Source organism: Urtica dioica, chromosome 4 (assembly GCF_054948205.1).
Source record: "Urtica dioica subsp. dioica isolate 48M chromosome 4, U.dioica_male_clone48M_v1_H2, whole genome shotgun sequence".
NCBI classification, from domain to species: domain Eukaryota; kingdom Viridiplantae; phylum Streptophyta; class Magnoliopsida; order Rosales; family Urticaceae; genus Urtica; species Urtica dioica.
In genome coordinates this window covers 22398687-22418366 of record NC_142759.1, presented here as the reverse complement: position 1 = coordinate 22418366, position 19680 = coordinate 22398687, and the positions used below count along the sequence as shown (strand labels likewise).

The following is a 19680-nucleotide window of genomic DNA, read 5'->3' as shown; positions in this document are numbered from 1 at the left end:
GAATTTTCTAAGCCATACAGCCTCCTTGGATGCTTCACAGGCAGCCACATATTCTGCTTCCATTGTGGAGTCAGCAATGCAAGATTGCTTAATACTCGTCCACACAACAGCTCCACCATTAAGGATGAACAAAAATCCCGAAGTGGATTTCCTGGAATCCTTATCCGCTTGAAAATCGGAGTCAGTATTACCCGTCATAGTCAGGTAGTACCTGAATATGTAAGCATCAAGTTCCTAGTTCTTCGAAGATACTTAAGAACATGCTTAACAGCAATCCAGTGCTCGGGTCCAGGGTTGGATTGAAAGCGGCTAACTACGCCAACTGCGAAGCAGATATCAGGTCTAGTGCAAAGCATAGCATACATGAGGCTTCCTACGGCTGAGGCGTAAGGAATTTTCCTCATGTTTTCAATCTCTTGTGCAGTCTTGGGATACTGGTCCTTAGAGAGTGAGACTCCATGCCTAAAGGGTGTTTGGCCCTTCTTGGAGTCTTGCATCGGGAAGAAATCCATTACCTTATCAATATAAGATGCTTGAGAGAGCGACAAAGTCCGGTTTTTCCAATATCGAAAGATTTGGATCCCCCAAAATGTACGCGGCTTCTCCTAGATCCTTCATATCGAATTGCTTTGCCAGCCAGACCTTAACCTCAGATAACTTACCCACATCATTACCTATGAGTAATATATCATCGACATATAGTACCGGAAACACAAATTTGTCTTCGTGCATTAACTTGTAAACACACGGCTCATCTATTGACAACTCAAAGCCGAAGCTCTTCACAGTTTCATCGAATCTAATATTCCATGACCTAGATGCTTTCTTTAATCCATAAATGGATTTAAGCAACTCACAAACATTGGTCTCTTGACCTTCTTCCACAAAACCGTCTGGTCAAGCCATATAAATGCGCTCGTCAAGATTGCCATTCAAGAATGCAGTCTTGACATACATTTGTCAGATCTTATAGTCGAGAGCTGCAGCTATGGATAGAAGTATGCGGATGGATTTAAGCATCGCGACTGGCGAGAAGGTTTCTTCATAGTCAATCCCTTCTTGTTGGGGATAACCCTTAGTCACAAGTCGTGCTTTGAACGTCTCGACGTTCCCATCCGGACCCCTTTTCTTCTTGTATATCCACTTACACCCTACGGGTTTAATCCTTTCAGGAAGGTCTACAAGTTTCCAGACTTTGTTGATATACATCGAGTGCATTTCAACTTTCATGGCGTCAAGCCAAATGTTTGATTCAGAACAAGCAATCGCTTGGCTATAGGAAACAGGATAATCCATGTCAGAGACGGCTAAGAGAATGTCTCCATAAGACATGTACCTGTCAGGCTTTTGAGTAGCCCTCCCACTACGTCGAAGCACTACTTGGTGAGGTTCTGATGAGTTAGGTTGTGTTTCAGTTAGGGTAAGAACATATCTTACAGATGAGGTAGAAGCTTCCTCACCCAACTTTTCACAAGCACAATTTTGCTTCTAAGTTTTACATCATTCATAAAGTCCTCCTCATGGAAACGAGCATTTGTGCTAATGAAAGTCTTATCGTCCTCGGGACTATAGAATGTGAAACCTTTGGTTTTCTTTGGATATCCAACGAACAGACACAATTCTGACCTACTAGCCAACTTGCTAGTCTTTTGCCTCAGCACGTGTGCGGGGCAACCCCAAATTTTGATGCTACCAAGATTTACTTTACGGCCAGTCCATCGTTCATAAGGAGTACCAGAAACTGTTTTAGATAGAACATGGTTCAGAATGTGAGCGGCTGTTTCAAGGACATATCCCCAAAGGGAAAGAGGGAGTGATGAGTAACTCATCATTGATCTAACCATCTCCATAAGAGTTCGGTTTCTTCTCTCTGACACTCCGTTTTGTTGAGGTGTGCCAGGTGCGGTAAGCTGAGAAGCGATACCTTATTCTTTAAGAAAGTCATCGAATTCTCCAGACATATACTCACCTCCTCGATCAGATCGAAGTGTTTTGATCTGTTTGCCAGTTTGCTTTTCCACTAAAGCCCTAAAGACCTTCAATACGTTAAAGGTCTCGGATTTGTCTTTGAGTAAGTAGACAAAAACCGTATCTTGAGTAATCATCAGTGAAGGTAACAAAGTATTCGTATCCTCCACGTACCTGTTTACTGAGCGGACCACACACATCAGAATGTACTAGTTCCAGCAACTCAGTGGTTCTTCGACCCTTATCGAAGAAAGGTCACATGATCATTTTTTCCTTCTATGCAAGATTCACAAGTAGGTAGTGAACCTATTGCAGAGGATTGGAGTGGACCGTCCATCACAAGTCCCTTAATCCTTTCTAGACTGATATGACCAAGTCTTAAGTGGCAGAGATATGTTGATTCTATTAGATCGGAGGATTCAGATAGTTTGATCCTCTTTGGCTCCCTAACTAGATCATTATCTATTTCAGTGTCTAAAAGCGAAGGTTGTGTGGGATAAATGTAGAAGAGAGCATTCTTCATACATGCGTCAGTGACAAAAGATTTATTGGAAAGAGAAATTCTAATTCCATTCTTAATAAACTTTAAACAATAATCTTGCTCATAAAGACGAGCAACAGATATTAAGTTCTTTCCAAAGGAAGCAACGAAATAAAAATTATTCAAGTTTAAAGTGCGGTCTTCGAAAGACAGCATCACAGATCCCACAGCCCTCGCAGACACTAGGCTCCCATCACCCCATTTGAAACAAAAGTCTCCATCCTCTAAGCTTTTTGGTTTTCTTGAAACCAATCAAGAAACAACAAATATGGTTAGTAGCAGCGGAGTAAAGAATCCACGTTGATACATTATCAGCTACTAAGCATGCTTCGGTAATTAGTACAATACTATGTTCCTTTGCTTTGAGATAGGAAGGACAATTCTTCTTTTTGGCCTTGTGAGGTCTCTTCTTAGATCTAGAGGTAGAGTCTTTGTGGTCAGTAGCATGTGCCTCTTCACGATTCCTCTTTCTCTTAGTGAGACCTTCAGCAATGCGAAGCTCCGTCATAAGCTCGGTAACAGTGTACTCTAGCTTGTTCATGGAGTAGTTTAGCTTGAAGGTATCAAGAGACTCTATGATATTTTTCCCATCAATCTCAGATCCTAGGATTTCCATTTTATTCATATAACTAATGATCAGTATCATAAGATCTCTAACAGGAGTCCCAGCCTTCATGCGACTGTTCATAAACTGTCTGACTGCTTGTTGTCTGGCCGGATGCCCTTGCCTTCCAAACATCTTATGGAGATTGTAGAGCATGTCGGCGGCATTCTCGATAACTCGATGTTTTTGTTGCAACACATTGTCCATCGATGCTAAAATATAGCACCTCACAATCTCATCGGATCGGAGCCAGGCCGCCAAAGGCGTCTTTTTCCTCTTGTGTCGAATTATCATTCGTTAGAGGACAGGGGGTGGTGAGTACCCATTTGTGCTTGTTAACGGTAAGGATGATGTCGAGTTTACGTTTCGAATCTATGTAGTTTTCGTTTTCGAGTTTGTTCGAGGAAAGGATGGTTGAGAGACATGTTGCTTAATTAAGTTGAAACAAGTTTATGATTAGTCTTTGGTTTAGGGTTTAAGTTTGTTTAAGACTTGATAAAATCCAAAGGTGTTATAAACCAAATGACAATCTACTCCCTCAAGAGAAGGCCGCAAAAAAGTCTCCTTTTATAAGTGAATGACACATCATTAATGCTTAGCCAAGATGTCAATACACCAATTTTGACTAGCCACCTTTTAAATTGGTTTGATCACTCACATCCTTTCGCAGAGCCTCAAGGGAGGATTACTAGGTATTGAGTCTAAGTGTGCAACCAACCACATAGTCCAAAAGGCCAACTTTGAAAAACAATCCCCCAAGAGGAGGCCTTGTCTTCATCGTCTTACTCTCGAACGTAGCTCATTGAGCAATGATCGAAGCAAAAACGCCATAGAGTACTCCCATTGAAGAGAGGGCCACAAGAGTGACTTTTAGTCTCACGTTAATTGCTTCTTTCATTAGTGTTGGGGATCGTGGGTTACAAACAATAAGTATAACCCTCCCACTTAGTTTTTGGAGTTGGCACATCGTCTCTTATAAGTTCGGAAACAAATTTCCTAGTTACAGAGCGATAGAGTGGACTTCTAGAAAGGAATCCTAGATCTTCATGTTCAAGGAAGAGCAGTATTAGTGCATAAAGGCACAAGTTACATACTCGGACATTTTCCTATTTTCTATTCGGAAAAGTGCATGAGGGAAGTGTGAACTTCAACTCACTCGAACACTTGAAAGTTTGAGATTACACATCTTTTATTTTTCGGCTTGTCTACGAGGAGACCTCCCACTCAAAATTTTCAAGAGCATATAGATTTTGAACATATGTGATATAGATATAGTTTTGAAAACATTTTGAAAACTTATTTGATTTGGATGACAAAATATTTTCAAGTTTGAAAGTGAAAACAGTTTTTCATGATTCAAACTAGTTTTGTAAATATTCAATTTCAATAGAACTTTCAAAAATCAAAACATTTTAATCTTTCAAATTATGTTTATTATCTTATAAAAAAAATTTGCTCAAGGAAATTTTCTCATTATAGTTCTATAACTCATGGAGTGGGGTCCTAAATTCAGAATTCATTCGTTCTAAAAAATTGGACATTTGGAACAGCCGCGCACCTCGGAGTAAAATCACCATAACTGGCGGCTCCGACGTCCTTTTGACCTAAAACCAATTGCATTGGAACGAGGAAAAATAGACCTTTAATTTGATTCAAGAATCATTAAATTTAAATTCTGAGCTGAGAGTTATGCCACTTTTACTGTGGGTTTTCTCGAGCTCGAAGAAAATTGGAAATAATTAAAGTTCGACTTTGAGTGCGAAAAAAGAATCGAGTGTAACGGAATGTTTTAAAAAGTTGTTAAATATTTTATATGTGTTTTATTAACATGGTATAAAAGAAAATAACAACAAACATAAAACGAAACTAGCAAGACAATATAACTAGTCACAAAATTACTTGAAATTTTCTCAAACTTAAAAACACGTTTTTCATTATAAAAAATGAAAAACTTTTAGAACTGATTCTAATGTGTTTTAATATCATCCCAAACTCATAGAAAAATCAACATGATTTTTAATTTAAAGGCAAGACCAATAAATTAAAAAAAATCTAAGAAAACAATTCTAACTTGTCACAAAATTAGTAAACTTTCGAAAACGATTTTCAAGCTCATAGTTTTAATTACATGTACATGCATATCTTTGACCATAGCTCTGATACCATTTGTTGGAATTGATATAGGGTTGAGAAAATATTTAACGCTTCGAGCAAGCTGCCGGAATTTAAAATTTTCTTTAAAACAAGTATAACAATTTCACTAACCTAGACAAAGAGCAAGTACATATAAATTAAAACTATTAATGAGAATTATTTGTTTATTAACCTTTGAGAAGCTTGAACGTTGAGAAGCCTTAGGAAGGTTGAAACGTTCGTTTCTCCACGCAGCACGTCTCTCTTCTTTCCTCGGGAACTCGAGCAACCAAGAAAGTTTCTATCACACGAATCACTCGAGAAAGAAAGGAATTAGTGTGTGGGAACTTTTAAACACGACAACTCAAGAACAAGTCTAAGAGTCTAAGAGTCGAAGAGCTAAAACACTAGGTCAAATGTGGACCTAGGTGCCAAAACAAAAACGAAAAGAACTTAGAGAGAGAGAGAGAGAGAGAGAGAGAGAGAGAGAGAGAGGAGTTGGCGGCCACAAGGTCTAGAGAGGGAAGCTCTCAATCTCTAACTTATGTGGAATGAATAAAATGAGAGGAGTGATGCCTCTATTTATAGTGGAGGGATTACCTTCAATAAGGTAGTTTCCTCTTCTATCGAATATCACATATTCGTGAGCAAAATATGATCTTCACCCTATAGAGTCACACCGCCATATACAATCTAAGCAAGTCCTTGGATTTGTTTCCTCTTTTATTTTGCTCTCTCCTTCCCTTAGTTGGCCGCCCACTTTGTTTCCTTGTAGAGGAAATTTATTTCCTCTTTTTCTTTTGGCAAGTATCTTGATACATCAATGCACAAAATAATCTCTATTTTTCTTTGGTATGGACGTGCAACACCTTCTAGAAGGGGTTTCTAGATTTTTCTTCATTTGCTCATGACAACATAAGAAAAGCCCATTAAGAATTTTCAAGTAAAATTCTATGAATTGAAATTAATCATCAAGACCCAAATTCATCAATATGGCAGAGTGGTTTAAATCATTTTCCATCATATGACAATGTCAAAAAAAAATTATTGACATTCATTTCGTCCTATGTCCAAAAAGACAAAAATACCCTTTAGACAATTTTCATAAAACTTGTCTCGTTCTTGTTTTGACTTAGCTTCTAGTTTAACTATTCCTACTCGATATGATTTGTGATAGTGACCTCGTGGATCCAAATGAACAAATCTTGAGCTAAAATGCTTGGACTCAAAAGTTCACAAACTTTTTCCAAGTTTAGCTTAATGTCAACTGACTACACTAAAGAGTTGACACTAAGAATCTCTCGGTTCAAATGAATTTATTTTCTACTCAAGAATTGAACTTAATTGTGATGAGTGGATCCACTGAATATTATCTATGTTTACCCTTCATGAATATCATCAGCTAGTCGGGATTTAAAAAATTACAATTTTACCCTTCTAGCTGTTATTTCCTCAACTCCTTTGTCGCTTGTGAATAAGTTAGAAACAATGTATTGACGAGGAGCTAACAAGTCACATTGATTCATCCAAAAGAGTCATGACTCAATTTGGACACTGGCCAGTTCATTTATTCACATTGCATTTCAGCAATCTTGTACATGAATTCCATATCTATGAGATCTTCACAAAGTTACTCATGACACTTCATAACTTAGTACTTCACCAGTAGGTCCTGTTAAGAATCACATAGTGAATCCGAAATCTGACTTTCTCAAATGAGAATACGTAAGCTATGAAATGACATGTCTCATTTCAGGATTAAGGTAAGCATGATGCAATTCATACATAGTGACCTCGAGACATAAGAGGTTAAATGGTTTGTTCTTATCTTGTCTCTAGAAGTGCACTGGTCAATTCAGTACATTCAGAAGATACCTAGAAGAACTATAGAGTCTCCAACTCTCAATGTCCCATAACCAGACATCATAGATTCTCCTAACAATCGTACTGAGATCAATAGCCCTTTGATACTTAGATTGTGAATATATAGTTTTAAGCAAACCATGAAGAGTTTTTTCATGCAAATCTACATTTGTCTCTTCATGTTTTGTTAGGTTTTTTTATGGACTAAAGACTAAGGTTTTATCATAAAGCTTCAGACAGGGAATAATGAATGAACGTTTCAACTTTTATTAATAAATAAGCAATTACAAGCAAGAGTCTTCGTGAGACTTTATTACATCAAATGTACATAAGTAAAGACTACAACTCTTCTTGTGGGCACCATTGACAACAAGAAGATCATGAGGAACTAATGTGTCTTGTAAAGTGTTGTTGAAATACATTCATTTGTATCACGTCATCATTTCGAAATTTATAGAATTTCAAGTAGTTTAAACATATGGACATTCATTCCTTCTAGAGCAAGGCGTACGGCACGGTTTTGGAGTGCCTGAGTGTGGAGGGGTCTACCATGGTGTGCCTGAATGACTCTGATTTGGGTCGGGAATCTCAGGATCAGCGTCGTATCGTTCATGTTTCACCCATCTACCGCTTTGCTTGACGAAGGTAAGAATTTCTTTCATAACTGCAAATAGTGGAAATAAACAGACATAAAAAATTTGTACCAAAGTATAGTAGAACTATTGTCAAGAATTAAGTTTATCGCGACTATATTGTAACTATAGTCCTTTGTATCGTGATAGTGTTGTCACGGCATTCCTTGATTTAGTGACATTGTTGTCATTGTATTCGGTGATTTCGTGACTATATTGTCACAGCATATTTTAGTTATGTAACTATGTTGTCACTGCATAATTTAGTTTCGTGACTATGTTGTCATTGCATAATATAGTTTTGTGATCATACTGTCACAAATTTTATATCAAGATTATGGGACAAAGTAATCTCGAAAAAGGTTACTCATGCCCATATTGTCACGAAATATGGGGTCATAATGAAGCTTTCGTGACAACGTAGGTCACAAACACTGTAACGAAATGACTAAATAAATCTTCAATAATCAAAACCTAAAAAGTGTGTGAACATTTTACCGGAATAAAGAGCGAAAGAGTGTCAATGTGGGAGCTTGCTACGTCAGAATATGTGGTGGGGACGCTACACAAGACGGACAGAGGGAGACGGCGGCGAAAAAATTGTGTGGCCGTGGAAGTGAGACGAGGGACGGCCGCGAAGTTAGAGAGAGACGAGGGACAGCCGCGAAGTTGCAGACGGACGACAAAGTGAGAGAGGGAGACGACGACAATGAAGGAGATGAGACGGCAGCAATGGAGGAGACGAGACCGAGAAACGAAGAAAGAAAGAAGGAGAGATAGTATGTATGTTTTTTTAGTTTTTCTTTACAAAAAATAAATTAGAAAATAAATAAGGGTATAATGGTAATTACATAAATCAAATAATATTCAGAAGTCCTATTGCTGACATTTTAATAAAAACGTCCAAAAAAAGTCATTTACCTTTTTTTTACTCATAGTTTCGTCCAAATCTCAGTCTTTTGTGTCATTTCTATACTTTTCTCATTAAAATGTCATTCTTTTATATATAATTTAACATTGCTTCATAACAAATTTAAAATAGAATACAAAAATCTACCATTTAAAACCCTATTATTTTCAACTCAACTATCTGTTCGTCGTCTTATTTCTCTCAATCCACAAGATTCAGAAAATGGTGTCGCATCTTTGATCATATTGGATTGAAAACTTATTTTCCTCAAGAGTTAATTTAATTTTCTTGGCCTCGTCTTCTCTCTCTCTCTCAATCCATATTGACAATTATCTCCTATGGAGACACCAAGTTTTTGCACCATTAGATGAAACTTTACACAATAAGCTTGACACAATTTCAGATATTAGGAAACCAACACAGTACAACAACAAAATAAAGAATAAAGGGAACAAATAATACCAAACAATCAAAAATCATAAACACAACAAAAACTACAAACATATTCACTACTAAGCTCGAACTTCAAACTCTTCTTGTCGATTCCACACATCCCGTCCAATCGACTTCTACCAATTTCAAATTTCAAGTGTCATTGTTTCTTCTAAGCAATTCAAGTTCACCTGTTTCGATCTTAGACACATTTCTGGGACTACCCACTGGAAAAACTTACATCCATCATCCGATTGAACTTGAAAACGATACCAGAAAAGGTAAAACACTAAATTATATCAAAATTAAACTGAAAATCAGAATACGTAAACAATAGATATCAAAATTAATTTACTTTCTTCTTGTATCGACTCACGAACCTTCTCCCAGGATTGTTATCAGTCCATGATGTCCTCTCAACCCGTGCTACGCCACAATAACAACAGTCTTGATGCCTAGAGTTCGAAATTTCTTATCTAGTCGTTGATGGGGACTTGTTGCGTTGCGAGATGAGTATCGATTGCAATTGCTCTTGTATGATGAACACGAGTACTCCTATCCCATGAATTCAATTTCTTGATTGGAGATGAAGAAGAAGGGACTCAACTATTAATGTTACGAATTGGGGTTTTTTTCTTATGTCTGGTGAACTCGAGATTTTGGAGATTTTTATTTCGTTTAGCTATATTAGATAGTTTCTTTAATTTAATATATGAGAATTTAATAAAAATATAATGAATGAATCTGGACGCTCCAAGTGTATTGTCAAATTTAACTGTGTAACGGTGCAACTGTAACTTAACATTTGGTAACTTAGCCGCTTAAAAAAAATAGGTATTCAAGTATATAAAGGCAAACATTATTAAGTAGTTATGCGGCTATTTACTCTATAGTATTATAAAAAGGCATCTTTGGGCCCCAAATTCTTTCAGGTGGCTCTGGCTCTAGCTCTAGCTAATGGGTCCAGATATCAAGTGCATCCACCGACGAAGCAGAACTGATACATATCCATTTGGAAGATGAGTCTGGAATATTTTTTTCTTTCTTTCGTTGGGCTTAAGCTTGGTTCTAAGCTAAACAGCTTCGTTTAATGTTTTAATAGTTAACCTCAAGTTCAACTATATACTTAATATTTGAATAACTAAGCTAAAACTTTGACTTATTTCAAACAATTTCGCTTTATAATTATACCTACAGATATTAGTCACGAAGATCAGTGTACTAGTCCCATATTGGACCATTTGCCTCATGGCCATCTTAATAGTAAAGGGGCTATTTTCGTCAACTCTTTTCATTTATTCATTTAATAAAGAAAATTACTCCTACAAGGGGGAAAAAGGAAGGGGAGATCGATAAATCAGGAGCTGGGAAGTAGTAAACACCAGCCAACATTAGGGTTGTACAAAACCGAACCGAAAATTGGATAAAACCGATATCCAAACCGAACCGAAACCGAAATCTGAAGCCACATCAGATAACCGAAATTCGGATTCGAATAACCGATCCGGTTTCAAAAACTGGACCGAATATCGGATTTGATTTTAGACAAATTTGGATATCGGTTATATAATCGAATTTTTTTTATTTAAAAAATTAAATTAAAAATAATTAAACATAGACCTTTCACAATCAATGATCTTGAAAAAAAAAACAAACAAAAAACAAAAAAAAACAAAACTTCACAACATTTTTTTACCGAACTTTTATTTTTTATTTTTAGACTATGAATTATTATTTTAGAGCTTTATATGACTCGTTTTGTACTCGTATTTAAAACATTGTAATAATTTTAGAACTAGATATGTATTTTAAAAACTGGATATCCAGTTTGTTTAAACCGGATATAAAACTGGATCCGAAATTTAAAGAATCGGATAACCGAATTTTGAAAAACGGATATTGGACCGGATATTGGATTTAAGAAACTGGATAACCGAATTTCGATTTTAGACTAAACTGGACCGGATATTGGACCGAATTTTTAAAAACCAAATATTCGGATTCGGATATAAAAGTTGTAAGAAACCGAACCGAACCGATCCAGTTTCAGCCCTAGGCAACATATTCACACTGTATTCGGCCAAGTAGATTTGATACTGCGCTACGTCACTGTCGCTACGTATATATACATTTTTTGTATGCAAAAGATCAGAACTCGACACCACTGTTTAACTGAACGGAAAAGGAAGGCCGACCAACGTTTGAGAGAGGCGTTTCGACTCTCAATACTACCCCGGAGTTCCCCACATTTCCATTCCACTTGGACCTCCCAACCTGTATTAAAGAAAAATACCATAATTACAATGCAGTTGAAATCTAAACTCGGTTGAGAGGCGAAATAAATGTGTACCGAAACCGATGCATATGCTGAAGGGTGTGTGGTGAGAGAGCAGCCACATATAAGGTTCACATTCTCTTGGACCGAGTGAATTATTTCGGCCCGTATTCCGGGATTACTTCCGCCAATAGTTGGGTTTAAACTGAACATCGTTCAGACACAAATTAAAATTTGGTAATTCAATACCTAAACTTTCGCAATCGAATACCAACGAACCTGGCTTGAACAGTGGGTCTGACCATGAGACCAGATCTTTTCCATGCCAAAGCTTGTGCAAGCCCAAACGTGAAAGACTTGTCCGGCCACTGTATCGTTGGCGTGACCCTTGTTCCCCATTTATTCTAATTATATATAAAAAAGAAATAAAAAATTAGTTGAATAATCTCAGTTTCTAGACATAAGTTGAATTAGTGACTCGAAGGAAAAATAATAAAAGTAAAGAGCTTGAAACCTTGCAAGAGAAGCTGAATTTCATTTCTCCCGGGTATTGGCCTTGTGCTTGTAGAAGGCCTCCACAAAAAGGTAGGAAAGCACTTGTACTGAGACCCTCCCCAGAGACATAAGTGAATTGCCCATTTGGAAATTGCAAATCAACAAACGACTGCACCGATGCAAACATAAACAGAGGGAAAAATATAACTTGTTAGCACAAGAAATGAAATGGAATTTGTAGTAGTCCAACAGATAAATGTTTCCCTTATGTTATAATTCCTGAATAATTCAAAAGGCTTGGTTATGCAACTACAACAGAAGGAAAAACATTCTTCTTCGTACAGCCAATTAATTCATCACCACACACAAAGTAAAGCTTCCTTATTCTTAGCATCAGAACAGATCTGAAGCATAATCAATTAACCATTCTCGTGATGATTTTTCAAAAAAGAATAAGAAGGAAAATAGATAATCTTCTATTTTAATCAAGTTCTTAAGTTTTCGGTTTAAAACTTGGGCTCAATATGACCCGACTAAGAAAATTCGACTCGTTTGCTCCAGTAGTGAGAAATAAAGCACGAGTAAAGATAAAGCATGACAAGTGGGTCATCCATGATTGAAGCAAACAAAAATCTCCATTCGTGCATCGCATGTGGGTTGTCAAGTATCGAGAAGAAGAGATATATCAATTCCCAGGAAATATATGTGACAAAATAAAGTAACTTACACAAGCTATGGGATTAAGACAGAGCATTGACATCATGAGCCACCTTCTATGTTTTGACCATACGGCTGGACATAGAGAATGCATACCATTCTGGGGAAAGAAAAAAAAAAGTTAGATGACCGTAATGAGAGAATTACATCATTCCAAGCAACTACACCTCAACTGAAATTCCTCACATCATCTTTTCAAGTTGATGTCTGATTCTTACCTTCCTATCGTAACCATACCAAAGCAAGTGTTGCTTTGACAAATGCAGAGGCAAAAGAAGAGTGGAATCGCGGACAAAAAGGACCGGCCCAAGCTGGACAAGAAAGAGAGAGTTGTCATTCCTTGAAGTGGAACTGTTATGAGAAGCCTCTACTCTCCACAGGTCTCCCCTCGCAATTAAAGAGCTTTCCACGTCGTGTGTTCTACTATCATAAGTCGACGTGATGTTGATGACCCCCTGAATCCAACAGTAAAATCTTATATTAAATATCACGAGTTCGAAAAACGGAAAAAAGAAGTTCTAATCTTGTTTCTTTCTCCTATAACCTTTTGAATTTTTCATTGCTGCTTAAACTCAATAACTACTAGAAGCAAAGACGTTATGCTCTCAAGAACAAATAGTTCATACAAAATCTTAATGAATTCCTCATCTACAAAAAGTTCCCAACTTTTGAAATCCTCGATACCTAGCATTCATTATATTATGATCCACTAGCCCTGAAATCCAATCACTTCCTTTTTGTTACCTGGGGTTTAGCAAAATGGCCGGCCGATTTTAGGTTAAAACCGGGAATTTCTTCGTCACCCGTTCCGTCGGTGCCACTTCCATTGGAAACGAATCCAAAATCTTTCAACCGATCCGATAACGGTCCAAACTCCTCCCGAGCACTCAGCACCACGTCAGATCTCTGCCTACTCTTCTCCACATCCAATCGAACCGCCTCCATCACGCTCTCCTCGTGCCAGAACGGCGCCGGAAGCCTCCGGAAGAACTGATGAACCATCCCGTTCAGAGATGCTCCAAGATCCGCTCCGGCCTGCCCGATCCGATTCCCAATATCCAGAATCGCGGAGACCCCGTCGATTCCTTGGCGGTTTATATCCACTCCGATCGCAAAATCCCTCTTACTGAAGCTCTGTGGGAATTCGATATCGAAAAGCTTCGAGCTGTTAGGGTTTGGCCATGGAAACTGTGGAGGGGCTATGTGGGTGGTGGACTGAATCAATCCGGTGAAGCCTTGCGCTACGCGATCCGCAAAGTCAAGGCCGTGCCGTTGAACCTCTTCCCAACCCTCGAACGATCTCTCTATTGACATCTTGTTAAATTACGAATCAACGAAAAGGAATTTCGTTGGGTTTCCCTGCTCCTTTTTATTGCAAATTAGAGGCTCCTCATATCTCTTCGACGCTAATCAAATTAAATCAAGCCAAACCAGCCACCAGATTCGAGCTTTGAATTGATAATATTAAAAAACGATGAAACAGTCTTACAAGCACATAGTCGTTCTGACTTTCAGCTTCGCGGAGTTGCAAAGAGTCGCTGGAATTAGGGTTTTCGAGCTTCGCAGTGAAGATCTGAGAGACGATTTTTTACAAGTTGAGAACTTCGAGTCCAGTGCTTAGGGGATTTTGATATTTCTTATACTCCCTCTCGAAAAAAAACAAAAATATAATGAAGTTATCGTTTTCTATTTCTGTGGCTCAAGTTTCTCTACGAAACGAAAAAATCAAAGCTGGGAAGCGAAATTACGAAAACACAAAATAAAAGACATGCGGGTAAATAAATATGGTAGGGTTTCGAGTTGGGGGATTAGAGGAGAGAGAGAATCTAACGCTATGGAGAGCGTGTTCGCACGCGATTTTGTTACGCCTTATAAGCGACAAGAGAATGTTGTGGATTGAGATTGACTATTATTAAAATACTAAGGGAAATATGAAAAGCATATCGGTGTCGAAATGCAAGATTTATTAGCATATTTTTCACCTATTTTTTTTTTGTGAATCGGTAACTTCATTATATATTTAAGAATGGGCGAAAGCCACTTTACACAAAAGAAGGATCGTTTAATAGCTAGGTCCCCGGATCCACGCGAACTCGGGCTGAGCCAAACCATAAAACGAAACCGAAACCACTACCAAAAGCTAGCCTTATAGGCCTTTACATAAAGGAAAGGTGAAACTTAGATACAAAAGCTAATCTAGAGTGTGTCTTAAAGAGACATCAACCAAAAGAGACCCTTTAGGTCTTTGTACACAAAAACTCTGAGGGGACAAAAGCTCCCGCCCCTGATAACCGGGATGAATCACTGAACAAAAGGAAGGAACTTCATTCTTTTCGGCTATCATATGGCGCTTGCCCAATCTCTTTGTAAATCTGCCAGAGAGTAGCCTTTGAAATCTTTCTCCGAGCTGTGAAGCCACATAGCTATGAGTCTGTTAGATGCATCTTGAAGACCTTCTGCGTCCCAGCCTTCGTCTTCGAAGATGCATTTGTTTCGTAGAAGCCAAATCGCCCAAAAACCCGCAAGCACTCCTACTTTAACTGCTGCCACCCAACGAGCCGTTTTCCTAGTCGCTGTGTGAGCCTGAAAAAAATCAGCCAACAAAATAACAGAAGAAGCGTGGATACCGACTTTACCGAAGAACCAACTCCACCAACTCGTCGCTGCGGGACAGTCAACAAATAAATGTTGATCGTCCTCAGCAGCGCGTTTGCACACCATACAGCAGCTGGGAGACAAAACCCGCAGTGGGTTTTGCATTTGGATGCGATCAGCCGTGTTGACTCGATTGATAGCAATCCTCCATCCAAAAATCTTCACTTTTTCGGAGCTGCCGACCTCCAAATGGCGTTGAAAAACGTCGCTGAGGGAGCAGTAGCCACCGGAGAGATGGCTGCGGCCATGCTCTTCACCGAGAATTCCTCCGAATCGTCCAACCACGCCCTTCGATCCTCCAAACCTGCCCACAAGGGCGCTTCTTCGAGCATGTCCAATAATGTAGCCAATTCCAACACCTCACGGTTTGTTAAGTTCCTTGGAAAATTGAAGTTCCAAACTACGGCATCAAACAAAAGCAAGGAAAGGGAAGCCAAACTCGCAATAGGGAATCCTTTCGATGGACAGAGTCGGTATAGTCCGGGGAACCTCTCTTTCATACTCGTTCCTTCTAACCATGAATCCTCCCAAAACCGGATTCTTGATCCGTTGCCCACTATCCACTTGCAATGCTTGAGAAAATCCTCTTGGACCGCCATGATTGATTTCCACAGGCTGCGAAGTGTGCGTCCTGTAGCGTGCCCAGGGTCCCACCCATTGTCGTGGTAGCCGTAAATGGCGACTATCACCTTGTGCCAAAGAGCCCTAGGCTCAAGAGGAAAACGCCATAGCCATTTTGCGAGTAGCGCCACGTTTTTCTCTCTCAAGCCTCCTAGACCCAAACCGCCCTTTTCCTTAGGCCTACAACACACTTCCCAAGCGCCTCCGGGGCTGCCTTTCCGGCCTTCAAAGCCTTCCCAGAAAAAGTTTCTCATAATCTTCTCTAAGTCGTCTGCCACCCCTATAGGCATTTTGAACACCGACATAAAATATGTTGGGAGAGCAGATAGCACCGACTGGATCAAGGTCATCTTGCCTCCTTTCGAGAGGAACCCCATTTTCCACCCGGCTAACCTTTTAGTGAACTTCGAAATGACGGGTCCCAAAAAGTTTTGCTTCTCGGATTATTGCCTAAAGGCATACCAAGGTAGGATATCGGCCACGATTCCTTTTGACAACCGAGAATGGCAGCCAAGCGCGAACAATCGGCTGGATCACTGTTGATCCCAATAAGGCTGCTTTTCTCAATAATTATTTTAAGCCCGGATTCGTCGCAGAATCTGGAAATGATGTCGATCATATTCGTCCAATTCCGGTCATCAAACTCCCCGAAGATGAGCGTGTCGTCTGCAAATTGAAGATGGGAGATTGAAAGGGCGCCCAAAGACAGAGCGTGGAAATTTCCTTCCACTACTCCGCGCGTGATGCGTCTTGACAAAGCATCCGCAACCAAGATGAAGAGGAAAGGCGATAAAGGATCGCATTGTCGAGCCCCTCTCGATCCTGAGAAGCGTCTCCGATCTTTGCCATTAACATATTTTTCACCTTCTTCAAAAATATTGGATATTTCGTATCAGTTTAATATAAATTGGATATATTTTCTCTAAAAATATGTTCTATAGTAAATACCACTATATTTATTTATTTTTTACAAAAAAATAAATTAAACTCCCCAAAATATCTTTATCCCAAAAAAATCTTACAATACTAATAAATATGCTTTTATGCACGATTAGAATGCTTCTTCATCTAAAAATTCGAGAGCATCGTGAAGACACAGGTTGAAGATTCGGTATGTGCGGAGGTTAATGTGTCAAAGAAGAAAAAGATGATGAAAACCTAGAATCTCAGACACACAAGTTCACAATGAGCATACTTCACCATTGACAATTGATGGGGGAAACCCTAGATATCTAGCTGAAGGAATCTCATTGAAGGATCAATCAGGTTTGTATGCGACCAAGATCCAACGATGGCCATGCACTTCTTGCCGAATTGCAACGTACGTCGTTGAAAGTTCCGCGAATACTTGTATGTGACGATGTCGTCGTTTCGTATCTGGCCAGTAGAACTAGTGGAGTCAATGATTCATTTCAATATTTGCATCTATATCCGTTGTTATTTATGCTTATGGTTAATATCATTAACTATCATGGTTAATCTTATTAACTGTTGTTGATACACACATGGGCCTATACTACACAAATTAGTGACTAACAAAAATTATCTTCATACAAGAAGATAATATATGGTCATTCACAAACATTCACCTGATTAATCATTGGGATCAAATTTTCTTAAAAGGCCAATAATGCCTCACACATACAATATTATATGATGTTTACAATTATATACATCATAATTCGGAGTCATGCACACAATTTTTCATGGGCTCATATCGACCACAAATTTTCAATAATTCTCTTTGGCCAAAAACACATTACCAAACACACAGTCTTGACCTAAATTTTTAGGCTTGACATCTCGCTACAAAATTTGTCAAACACATAGTCTTGACCTACAAAATTGTCTCCCATAGACAATTATTTAAAATATAAGGGAGAGGCAATGCGACCATTTTTCGAACATCAATCTAGAGACGGGCGAGGAGACAAACATAAACTCATCTCCAACGATAAGTATTTCTCGCGCCACGCATCACTGTGAAGGGAAAGTGTCTTCCAATTATCGGCGTTTTTTCTCAAACCTTCAATAGCAGACATGAGTCGCCTTATCTCTGACTGATGTCTCTTAATCAAGGCATCCCTCTGCTTAACTTGCTGATCTTTCTGATGAAGCTAAGCTTAATCACGCTCAGTTCATCCTCTAAAGATTTCAATTGCTCCCCCGGCTTCGTACCGCTCGAGCTGCCCCGAATTCGTAGGCGCTTAGCCAGAGGTGCAGCTACAGTCATATCTTGTCCTTCACCACAACCCTCAGGCAACAATGGCCCCGCATTAACGTGCGACGATGACGACATTTTGGTTGGTGACTCAAAACAACAGGCTGTATGTACATATATAGTTACTAAAATACGGAGGAGCGTGGCCTGCAACATAATAATATACATATATACAAATACATATATATATACAGATATATATATACACCCCAAAAACGTACAAAAAGATAATCCATAAACACCCTAAAAAAGAAAAAAAAAAAAAAAAAAAAAAAAAAAAAGAGTGCCAATCTCGACAGCTTTCTCTGGATGAACAAGCAAAGGCTGATCCCATTTTCTCATCTTTTGCTCGAAAATGAATGAATAAGCAAATGTTGATCCCATTTTTTTCATCTTTAGCTAAAAAACTGATTGAAAACACCTACTTTGTTTTTTTTCTTTTTCTCCAAAAATATACGCAGCTCTTGCTTTTCAATGTCACTCGCAAAAAAAAAGATGAAAAAGAGTGGCACACACACAAAACATAGATGCTGCCCCCATCGGCCCTGAGAATTCATCCACCTATTTTCCATACAAACAATACTCATTAATATCGCAAATGATTTTTCATAGCACAAGATTCAATATAACATTTTTTTCTGCGAAGCTGTGTAATGACAACGAGCCATTAAATCTTTCAAGTCTTAAAAAAAATCCCTCCTTCTAGATAACGCAGGTCGACCTGCTCTAAGCTGACAGATATAAAAAAAAGGACAAGTCCCATTTCTCATGATAAAAAAAAGTACACTTCATATTCAATTTCCCATGTTTTACAACAGTTAATGGATGACAAGGCGTCAACCTAGGATGCACGTAAAAAACAAACAAAAGACAGGGTTCGGAAAACCCGTAGTACAACCCATCCTAACTCATCAAAAGGTCATCCTAACACTTGACGCACCATGTGGCTGGTAGTTTTAAAAAAAACCATGTGGCTGGTGTAGTATATACATCATCAAAATACATGGGAAACTAAGCCAAACTATCAACAAGGCTAAGGTCTTTGGAGCATCCATCGTCGACGAGCCACCGACGTCAAAATTGGAGAGAACATCGTGGCAAACGGGGACACTGATGCGCTGATGGAAGCATGAGGAACCGACACATCGAGGTATTTAGCGACCCAATACTGAACCTCCGACTTCAACGCCTTGACGGAGCGCATATATTTTTCTTCCAAACAGCGGAGTTCGTCTTCCCTACGAGCTACAACGGAATGAGACTTCGGAAGCTCGTCTCGTAGAACTGCGTTGGCTACCATCAACTCATTCAAACGATGATGAAGCTCGTGCAAGTCCTCGTGGCATCAGCGAATAGTTATAGTTCGAGGAATCCGCCTCAACACGTTCAAGGGCAACGGTCAGGGAATTGATGTACCCTAGCAGATCCGACGGGAGATCGGACACAGGTCGGCGATGCTCTGTGGACGGCATCCCAGACTCGGACAAACGATCACCGCTCATAGGGGACGCCATCATGACCTAAATTGTTATGGATTGTACACTGAATACAACGATCAAACATTAACACAAACACATAATAGGCGATGCCCAAAAAAAACAGAGGCATGGTCA

General features: G+C 39.0%; 1 protein-coding gene across 1 annotated transcript; it reads right to left on the bottom strand.

Moving 5' to 3' along the window:
• Nucleotides 1-11061: 11061 nt before the first annotated feature.
• On the bottom strand, nt 11062-14317 carry LOC149401249 (uncharacterized). The gene is made up of 7 exons (XM_089613131.1): nt 13315-14317; nt 12789-13025; nt 12581-12670; nt 11873-12022; nt 11638-11762; nt 11434-11563; nt 11062-11357 (listed from the first exon to the last, which is right to left on the bottom strand). Exons 1-7 carry the CDS (start codon nt 13882-13884, stop codon nt 11232-11234), a joined length of 1428 nt encoding a protein of 475 aa, XP_089469257.1. The 5' UTR covers nt 13885-14317; the 3' UTR covers nt 11062-11231.
• Between the last annotated feature and the right edge of the window lie 5363 nt (nt 14318-19680).

Bases quoted from the DNA above. Each gene is read 5' to 3' on its own strand.
- LOC149401249 (XM_089613131.1), bottom strand. From the start codon at position 13,884: ATGTCAATAGAGAGATCGTTCGAGGGTTGGGAAGAGGTTCAACGGCAC. The intron at 13,026-13,314 runs GTAACAAAAAGG...TGTTGGATTCAG, and splicing joins GCCATTTTGCTAAACCCCAG to GGGGTCATCAACATCACGTC. The intron at 12,671-12,788 runs GTAAGAATCAGA...TTCTTTCCCCAG, and splicing joins GGTATGGTTACGATAGGAAG to AATGGTATGCATTCTCTATG.